The sequence below is a fragment of the Myxine glutinosa genome, chromosome 8, assembly GCF_964187855.1.
Source record: "Myxine glutinosa chromosome 8, kmMyxGlut1.1, whole genome shotgun sequence".
NCBI lineage: Eukaryota > Metazoa > Chordata > Myxini > Myxiniformes > Myxinidae > Myxine > Myxine glutinosa.
This window is the reverse complement of record NC_136268.1, coordinates 137,117,914-137,127,913: the sequence shown is the minus strand read 5'-3', so window position 1 is coordinate 137,127,913 and position 10,000 is coordinate 137,117,914. Positions and strand designations below refer to the sequence as shown.

The 10,000-nt window shown below is 44.1% G+C and overlaps 1 protein-coding gene across 4 annotated transcripts in view; it reads left to right on the top strand.

The window, feature by feature from the left end:
• LOC137432931 (steroidogenic factor 1) overlaps window positions 1-10,000 on the top strand; it is an 88,326-nt gene that overhangs the window by 10,240 nt on the left and 68,086 nt on the right. For 2 of the 4 annotated variants that reach the window (XM_078783742.1, XM_078783743.1), the window contains exons 3-6: window positions 2,627-2,745; window positions 3,687-3,828; window positions 6,769-6,963; window positions 7,078-7,658. In XM_078783742.1, the coding sequence (XP_078639868.1) occupies window positions 2,627-2,745; window positions 3,687-3,828; window positions 6,769-6,963; window positions 7,078-7,658 (1,037 nt within the window). Of the gene's footprint in view, window positions 1-2,626; window positions 2,746-3,686; window positions 3,829-6,768; window positions 7,659-10,000 lie in introns of all 4 variants that reach the window. The other 2 variants (XM_068125252.2, XM_068125253.2) reach the window with 1 other exon arrangement.

Genomic DNA, 10,000 nt, shown 5'->3' with positions numbered 1-10,000 from the left:
ACTGGTAACGGGGACACCGCATCAGGGGCATAGCAGCACCCCAGAAATGCCACAGGCTCCACACGAACCACCACAAATTGACAAAATATCAATATACATACATTTGACGTGTATACCATCCGGTATGGCCTAGAAGTATGCACAGTCGCTTCTAAGCTACCTAAACTAGGTCCAAATCTCGACCCAGGTCTAAACTGCCATCTTTGTGTTTCGCAGGCATGAATGTCTGTCGGGCCTCGAATGGACGTAAAATTGGGCATCCCTTCTGCCAGCATTGGTTGGTGGACGTTATAGATCCCACCTTCGCGAAGAGTAGGCGAGCTCTCGCTGGCACCCTCAACAAACCGCAAATTCCTCCCCGAACTAGTTAGTCGAACGTCAGACCTGGCTAGCCAGTTTTTTTTTTTTTTTTTTTGTATACAGAGTCGAGGCTCGTGAAAGAGCTAACATTTATCAAACAAACAAATCAAATAAACAAGCAAACAAAGTATATAAAAAGGGGAGCGGTCGACAAAATGGGGAGAGAAGGGGAGGAAGCACACAAACACAACATTTGAGAGCAGGGACATCGGGAGATGTGTGGGAGGGAGAGGGCCTGGGGGGAGGCAGGATAGGTATAAAACGCAAGGACACCAAGGACTTCCAGGAAAGAAGACAAAAGTCACCTAAAAAAAGTGGATTTGGGGTGAAATTATCGGGGGTAGAAAAGATCAAGGTTTTGGATTGGGGAAGATAAGAGATGGTGGTGAACAGCCGTTTTAAAGACCTGGAGGGAGGAATGGGATTGAAGAGAGTGAGGGAGTTTGTTCCAGAGGTGGGAGAAAAGAGGAATGAAGGAGTGAAGGTGAGCAGAGAGTCTTGATTTTGGCAGTTTAACCATAAGAGGGTTGCAGGCCGATCTTGTGCGACCTGTAGGAATATTTGGGGGACAGAGCCCAGAGAGAGCTGGGGGAGCAAGGCCGGAGAGGAGGCGGTAGAAGACGGAAAGACCACCAACCTGCCTGCGGTGAGTAACTGAAAGGCCCTCGGAGATAGCGTCATCGCGGGAGATTCCAATGATTCTGAACGCTTTGGTTTCAACAGCGTGAAGACGAGCTAGGTGTGAGGCAGGAGCACCAGCCCAGAGGGGAGAGCAGTACTCCATTGAGCTGCGGATGAAAGCCTTGCATGTGGTGAGGAGCTCAGGTGTGCCAAGGAAGGACTTCGCACGACGGAGGATGCCCAGTCGGCGACTGGCTTTGGAGGCCAGCTTGGAAATGTGGTTTTCCCAGGAAAGATCATGGCAGATAGTGAGACCCAAAAGCTTGAGTGACTGAACTTCTTGGAGAGGATTATTCAGAAAGTGGATGGGAGGGTTGTCCAGTCGGTCTTTTCGGAGAGACATCGTAAGAGTGTGAGATTTGTCAGGATTGAAAGACATGTTCCACTTGTTTGCCCAGTCTGTGATTTTGTCCAGGTCTGCAGAGAGTGAGGAGGCTGCAGACTGCCGATCTGAGGGATGAGGAATGGAGCGGCAGAGAGTAGAGTCATCAGCAAAGAGATAGAGAGGATTTTCAAGAGAGTCAGAGAGATCATTGATGAAGACCAGAAAAAGCACAGGGCCCAGAACACTGCCTTGGGGAACTCCAGCCTGAACAGGAAGAGGAGATGAGAGAAACCCATTCAGGGCCACACGTTGACTACGACGAGAGAGGAAGTCCGCCAGCCATGCGTGGAGATTTCCATGGATACCAAAGGAGGAGAGTTTGGTGAGCAGAGCGAGGTGCCAGACCGTATCGAAGGCACGTGATATGTCGAGGGAGACAGCTCTAATTTCCTGTTTGGCATTGAGGACCTCCTCAGTTCGTGAAAGATTTCGGCCAAAACCTTTCCCAGCCAACCCCACAGGAATGTGCGAATAATTGTGGCAATAAAGAAGAAGAAGAAGAAGAAGAAGAAGCAGTGCATAAGTCTGATGTAGGAAAATGAAAAATGGTTGAGAATATTTGTCGAGGGACCATCTACATGTTACATATGTGAATGGTTGGGTGATGGTGTTGGGGGATGGGTGGAGGATATAAAACGTAAGAAAAGAAAGAGGAGTGGGAAAAGTTTAAGAGGAAGGAGATTAGGAGGGCAAATTGAGGAGTACGCATAAAACATACAAGGAAGAGGAAGGGGTTAAACATTTCAGCATTTTTGCATACGCATTATGTAGATAGGTCTTTGTAAGAGTGTTTCATAATACGTTGAAGCAGATCACTAGTTATCATTTCGGTTTGGTTAGAAGGGAGTCCTCAGGATGAGGTGTGAGAAATGAGTTGGTCTTCCAGATGAGAGGCTCGAGGACAAGCCTGCTGTCCGAGTCCTCATGAGACTGGAGGATGCATCGAGGTGGCCTTGTCACTGTGAACCTGAGGTCCCTTCGGGATGATGCTTGGAAAAATGCTCAGCCGGTTTTACGCAACTTGGGGTCATGCAGTTTGACTGCCTGGAACCCAAGGGTGCTATCAACGTGGAATGACATCATATGTTGTGACAGCGGCGTTTCGTTTTTAGAACCTTTCTCCTGCTTTACTCCAATATAATGTGAGCGTGAGGTCCACACCAAAGGCCAAGCTGATGACTCCTGGCTCTTTGTTCGCAGCTGACACGTACAAGATTCGAGAACACCCGTACGAGGATGACCCGGATGAACTTTGCCCGGTGTGCGGAGATAAAGTGTCCGGCTATCACTATGGCCTCCTTACGTGTGAGAGCTGCAAGGTAGGACATGCATCTTTAAAAAAAATGTTTTTTTTCGGATTTCCGCCTTTGTTGCTTCCAAATTGGCGGAGAATTCAAGTTCGATTTTACTGCACAAGGTCCATTCAAGGAGTAACAAAAACAGTTTCAACTTTACATTTAAAGGTCCAATGTTCTTCACATTGAGAGACGGTCCAACACAGGAGGATCCACCAAGTAAACATGAGACATACATTTGCCATCCTGAATTTGCCATTTTGACCAACAGCTTTAGTCATAGCCAAAGTCTTCATCGAAAAAGAAGGAATCTAAAGCCGTTCCAAGGAGTATCTAGAAAGATTTGCTGATGTGTTATTTAATATTTCAGCGAAATTATGCCAAATCACTTGATGCATAGTGTGAGCAAGTCGAAACGTGCATGATAAGTCATACTTGTGGCCATCAAACTTTTTCATGGAATTCTCAGGGCTGGCAGGATGGCCTAGAGGTACGTACACTCAATCCCGACCCAGCTATGTACTGTCATCCCGATATTTCACAAGCAGGATGATTCATCAATGTGTGTGCTGTCCCTCGGATAGACGTTAATCTGGGCAGCCTGTCTGCCAACAGTAGTTGTTAGACGTTAAAGATCCCTCGGTGTCCTCCGTGAAGAGTATGTGAGCTATCGCTCATATGAACAAATTGCAAATTCCTGCGCTAACCTACAAGCAAATACTGCATCAGCAGCACAGCTGCTCCATCTCAAACAATGATTTCGTTGCCCACTACCAGGATTCTACTCATTGAACACACCTGTTAAACTTTCAGTGTGACGCGACATTGTATAGTGTTGTGTTGTTGTCGCATATGCATTCAAACCAAGTTCGTATGATGTGGTGCGGTCATAGCTCGGCCCAGAGGCAGTGCTTGTGAATGTGGGCGTCCTATTGTGGGATGATTGTGATTCTTGTTTTATGCAGGGCTTCTTCAAGCGCACAGTACAGAACCACAAACGTTACACGTGCATTGAGAGCCAGAACTGCCCGATTGACAAGACGCAGCGCAAACGGTGCCCCTACTGTCGTTTCCAGAAATGCTTGAATGTGGGCATGAAGCTGGAGGGTACGTAAAAAAAATTATGTTCGTAAAGAATTATGATTTTATTTGCATGTGCCATATATATATATATATACATATATATATATATATATATGAATGAACCTACAAGAAGGTGGAATTAATTGGGGCCATTAAAGTAGCAGCAGCAGCAGCAATAGTGGCAGTAGACATATAACTCTCCAATTAAAATATTTGAAACGGTTTATAATAAATAAAGGTAAATCTAGCCCTTGGTTCAAGTGCCAACCAACAACAGATCTGACGAGAACTTGTATTTTGTACGGTGCCAGCAAGAAGGGCTGCACCATGGAGTACCCACCATTTGAAAGAAGGGTCGTTAAGTATGATGTCCCGTCTGTTTTTTTACCACCTGTAGACGTGTAAATATCTAAGAGTATCTTTCTCAAGTAATTGGTCCACAAGCCAGCACACTGGCCAAATGTATATGTTTTTTTTTTGTTTGGTTACGGTATGTGAATCATTCAATCTATACGTTCTGTGGCTCCACACGATGAGGATGCACTGATGGTGAGCCTTCAACAATAGTTCGGATAAAAAGAGTAGCTGTGCATGCACTTTGTAGTGTCTATGGAATATGCAGCCGATGGTGAGGTACGTACTGCATTTCATGGAGAGACATTTTCACAAAATATTTGAAAATGAGGAGAGGTGAAGCAAGTGAGTCATACATAATATATAGGCCAGAGATTAGCCCGGTGTACCAGTCAACATACTTCTCCCTGATTGGTTATACCCAGGTATAATCTGAGCGAGAGCAAATTATATCCCAGGCATATTATGGGCCACACCATTGTATATATTTGGTTGTAGTGTGGGTGGGCCTGGCAGGGAAGCCTAGATGTCTGTGCACTCACCTCTGAGCTGTCTAGTCCGAGTTTGAATCTCGATCCTAGATTGTCATCCTGGTGTTTGGCAGCAGGGTGATTCATCAATGTGTGTGCCATCCCACGGATGGACGTTATAGTCAGGTTCACCATGTTTTTTCGTTCAAAATTTTTGGAGATTAGCAAAACTATACATTTTTGGAATATTCAGAGCATGAGGAATCCAAAAATTAATGTTGGCATTTGCGTAGACACCTTTGCGACAATGACACCCAGGACAGTGATGAAGATCTGTAAAAGCATATTCCTGAACGGTATAGACCTAGTAGATCCTGTGTATAGGACTTATAGTTCAATCTGACACAAACAAGGCTGCTTCCTTGCTTTATAAACCCATACCTATAACTTCAAAGAACTTGCAATATCATGTATTACGTAATACAGTTATATCACAAATATAAAGACAATGGTTTTCAATTACCTTTGTTTGTTGCTTTTCTATAATCCTGAGCACTATTTTGAGGCCTTTATTGGATTCCTTGACCCAGAAAACATAGGATTAGCATATTTAATTAAGTTTCTAGGTTGACGAGAAGCCGAGATTACACAAAATATGTATTTTATGGTGGCCATTTTGAAAATCCAAAATGGCGGCCGTGCAGATGTCTGTGCAAATGCCATTATTGATTTTCGGATTCTCCATGCTCTGCTGATTCCAAAAATATACAGGTTTGCTAATCCCAAAATTTTGAACGAAATTATATTTGTTAACATAGTGAAGCTGACTATTAAACTGGGAGACCCGTCTGTCGGCATTCCCACGGTGCTCTTGGTGAAGAGCGAGCGAGTTATTTCTACATGGGTGATGGTTTCTGGGGTTGGTGAAGCGCAGACATGAGTGGCCGGTCTCCTCCTGCGCCAAAGTTCCTCGTGTTATATCCTTGTGCATCCTTGAGAAATTCCAAAATTCATGCTCTGACTGACTGCTTCAGAAGGCAATGGCAAACTACCCAGCACAACTATTACCCAGAAACGACTTCACCAGCACCAATGCTGTCGGGAGAGCATGGTGTATTAATGATGATGTTGATAGTCCAGGTGAGACCCAGACTAGATTAGCGTTAGGATTAGAATTAGGATTATGTTTATGGTAATGTAATATATACCCAGGGTATAAGGTGTCCTTATCCAGACTCTACTCGGGTATAAAACAGCCAGGAAGAAGGGTTTTGTAGGTTGGACTGGTACAGTTTGGAATGTATCAGCAGCAAAGTCAGTCTGCGCTGTTAATCACCAACTTCACTTTGCACAAAGATTTGTCGAGATGGACTCTTCTGAAAGTTTGCAACGGATGTTTGTAGAGATGACGTCACACTCAAGCGTTTTTGTTTTCCTTCAAATAATGTTCCCCTGCTAAAGTCCTGGTGTTTCTGCCCAGATTAATCGATCGGAATGTGACCAAACAGATATTATGCTTCACATTGTACAATTTGATTTAAAAAAAAAAAACCCACCTTTGGAGGCCATTTTTCCCCGCAAAGCGGGGGTTGGCCTTTTTCGGGCACCGTGGTTGTTGTTGTTTTTTTTGTTGTTGGTCCCCTTTGATTGCATAATTAAAAGAGAATGGCACTTGGTAGAGCGTATACCTCCACCTGGATGAACGGTTTACGTTTTGGTATCCCACTGATAGATCGGATCTGCATCCCGACCTGAACCAAAATCTAATCGGCTTGTTCTTGTCACCTACACAAATCATCCACCTAGTTTTGTCATAATTCATCCACAACTTTTTGAAATATCATGTGAGATATAATTTTGGATCCTATCACTCGATGAAGAATCATTTAAATTCTCGTATCCTGATCCGGATTAGGATCTTCAACAAAATAGCAGCAATTCGTCCGTGTCACACACCCAACCTGTCCACCAAGGTTCTGCCAAATCCATCCACAACTTTTTGGGATATCTTGCCCGCATTCACATAAACATACAGACAAACAAGGGTGAAAACATCACATCTGCCCACCTTTGGTGATGGAGGTAAATTTAATGATAATGATGATTTTTTTCCTTTTTTTTGTCTGGTCTTTTCTCTTAGCTGTACGAGCTGACCGAATGCGGGGTGGACGGAATAAGTTTGGTCCAATGTACAAGCGTGACCGTGCTCTGAAGCAGCAAAAGAAGGCCTTCATCCGGGCAGCAAGTGGAAACACTCTGAAGATGGAAGGTGTTAATGAGTCACCAGGTCGTACCATGCCCATTGGACATTCTGAAGCATTTTCTGGACCCGCAGGTATTCCACCTCTGCCGCTCACATCCTCACGCTGCACGTACAGCTATCCTTCCTCAGACTTTGACCCGCGAGGACATTTTGCAGCACCTCCTATTAACATGGCTCCTCCTTCAGCTTATGCACCATATTCTGCTCGAGGCATCAAGGCTGAGCAGGCAGAAGCTTTCCGTGACATGGCGGCTGAGGCCTACTCTGGACTAGTGCCACTGCATGAACGGCACACAGAGCCATACGGCAGTATAGCAATCTCGCCACCTTACCAAAGCGTCCGCCTTTCTCCTGGCTGCCCAACAATGCCAACATCACCTACCTACCAGGCGGTCTCAGTCTCCCCTTGCTACCTTCCTATTGGGCCTTCTCCAGGCTGTCCCTCTGGGGACGGCTCACCCCCATTGTCTCGGGAGCTACCTGAGCCAACTAACGTACCACCGCTCGTCGCTGAACTTATGCATTGTGAACCCGATGAGCAGACCACAAGAAGTCGAGTGCTCGCTCATCTGCAGCAGGAAGACTGGGCTGTGGTCGGTCCCTATGGGCCAGGCCGTGGACGTGCTGGTGTAGTTTCCACCGTTGGAGGCATCGGAGGACATCCTGATTGCCCGTCTATGTTCGCTCTCCTCTGCAAGGTCGCTGACCAGACGCTGTTCACGCTTGTCGAATGGGCAAGGAGTAGCGTGTTCTTTCGAGATCTAAAGGTACGTGGAATTAAGTAATATTCCTTTGCATATACCACCTGTTTAATTGATTCACTCGATTCACATGATTTTATACAATTCTTTGGCTTATTAAAAAATAACATTCCCTTCCTGAAAACTATAATTTAACAATGTTTGTTTCACGCTGAGATTTCTCTCACAATTTCCATCTTCCATGAATACCGTTGATGTATAAACTCATTTTGAATCCTCATCACGATTGCAGCACGACCTGAGGTTACTGGTCTTTGGTAAATATTTGTAGGGATCTCGATCTCTGGAATGATGATCCATATTGGTCAAGGTTTCTCCCGATTGAATCCACCCCTCCGTGTGAGTGGTTCGGCCACTCATTTATGCTCATGATATACAGTGACTGTAAAGCATTCGTTCCCTTACAAGAAAACTCAACACAGAAGGAGGCTATTGGGCACATCACAATGGTTGCCAACCTATAGTTGTTTGTCCATGCTCTGTCCTTTAAAAATGCTGAACATCAAGCAACCCACGTCGAAAATCCCATAGAAAATCAATAGGACAAATACCATAAAACTCAATTGGAAATTGGACCAGTAGTTTCTACTGCTTTAAATTAGGAAAGTGAAACACTAGACCAGTAGAAAATACCAATAAAAAACAGTAGGTCAATGGGGACTACACCTCCCAGACTCAGAGCAGACGCTTTGACAAGTATAACGGCAATCAGTAGAGAGCATACATACCTCCACCTGGTTGGCCATATCACTCAATGGTGAAGAATGACTTAAAAAATTCTACAAGCTGGATTCGGATCCGGATCTTCACCAAAATTGAATCGATTCTTCCTTGTGACACACAACCTGTCCAACAAGTTTCGTGAAAATCCATCCATAACTTTTTGAGATATCCTGCTATGTATTGTTTTTGGCCCGATCTCCCAATGGTGAAGAATCACTTTAAAAATTAAATAATTCTCATATCCGAATCCATATTCAGATCTTCACCAAAATCGAATAGAATCGTCCTTGTCAGACACCCAACCTGTTCACCAAGTTTCGTCCAAATCCGTCCACAACTTTTTGAGATATTCTGCTATGTATCGTTTTGGCTCCATCTCCCAATGGTGAAGAATCACTTAAAAAATTAAATAATTCTCATATCCGAATCCATATTCAGATCTTCACCAAAATCGAATAGAATCGTCCTTGTACACACACAACCTGTTCACCAAGTTTCGTCCAAATCCGTCCACAACTTTTTGAGATATTCTGCTATGTATCGTTTTGGCTCCATCTCCCAATGGTGAAGAATCACTTAAAAAATTAAATAATTCTCATATCCGAATCCACATTCAGATCTTCACCAAAATCGAATAGAATCGTACTTGTAAGACACCCAACCTGTTCACCAGGTTTCGTCCAAATCCGTCCACAACCTTTTGAGATATCCTGCTATGTATCGTTTTTGCCCAATCTCCCAATGGTGAAGAATCACTTAGAAAATTCCAATAGCCGGATCCGAATCCGGATCTTCACCAAAATCGAATCATTTCGTCGGTGTCACATACGCTACATCTCTGCTAAATTTCGTCCGAATCCGTCCAAAACTTTTTGAGATATTTTGTTCACAAACGGACAGACAAACGGACAGACAGACAGGGGTGAAAACACAACCTCCATCCACCTTTGGTGGCGCAGGTAATTAGGCGAGTCTGTCTGGTGATGATTTTAGCTCGCAATGATATTCTGTTTCCATTCGTCAATTGGAATTTCATGGTACTAATTATAAGTCTGAAACACTGCTTAATTATTGCCCTATGGCCTAATCAGTGCGATAGCCTCATGGTATTGTGGTACAATTTCTAGGTGGCTTGAGGACAAAAGCATTAAGTCCAAAATGATCAAGAAAGACTAGTGCGGACCTAAACAATCATCGCACGCATATCATTTTGGGTCATGGTCTCTGCTACCGGCCCATGAAGATATTTTTCTCCTTCTATTCCCTCATGAATTATAATGCGCAACCATTATCTATCGTCAGTGCGCATTTCGTGCTTTGTTTTTTTCATTCACAAACTTCCTTTCACATCATACTGCACACTCCTCCAAACCAATTCATTTCCAAGCCAAACTCTATTTTTCGAAGATATTCCCAACGGAACTTTCCTCTAAATTCCGGGATGGAAGCCAGTTGATAAATGGATTTCTGCCATTTAGATACGCACAACTTTTCATTTTCTTCAACAACATGATTATGAGAGTGAGCCGAGTCTCTTCGCCTAATGCCAGCAATGGCAGTCTGGCAATGGTAGCGAACTTCGACTTTATCTATGCGTGACGCCAGTGAGTGAAGAATTACATTTC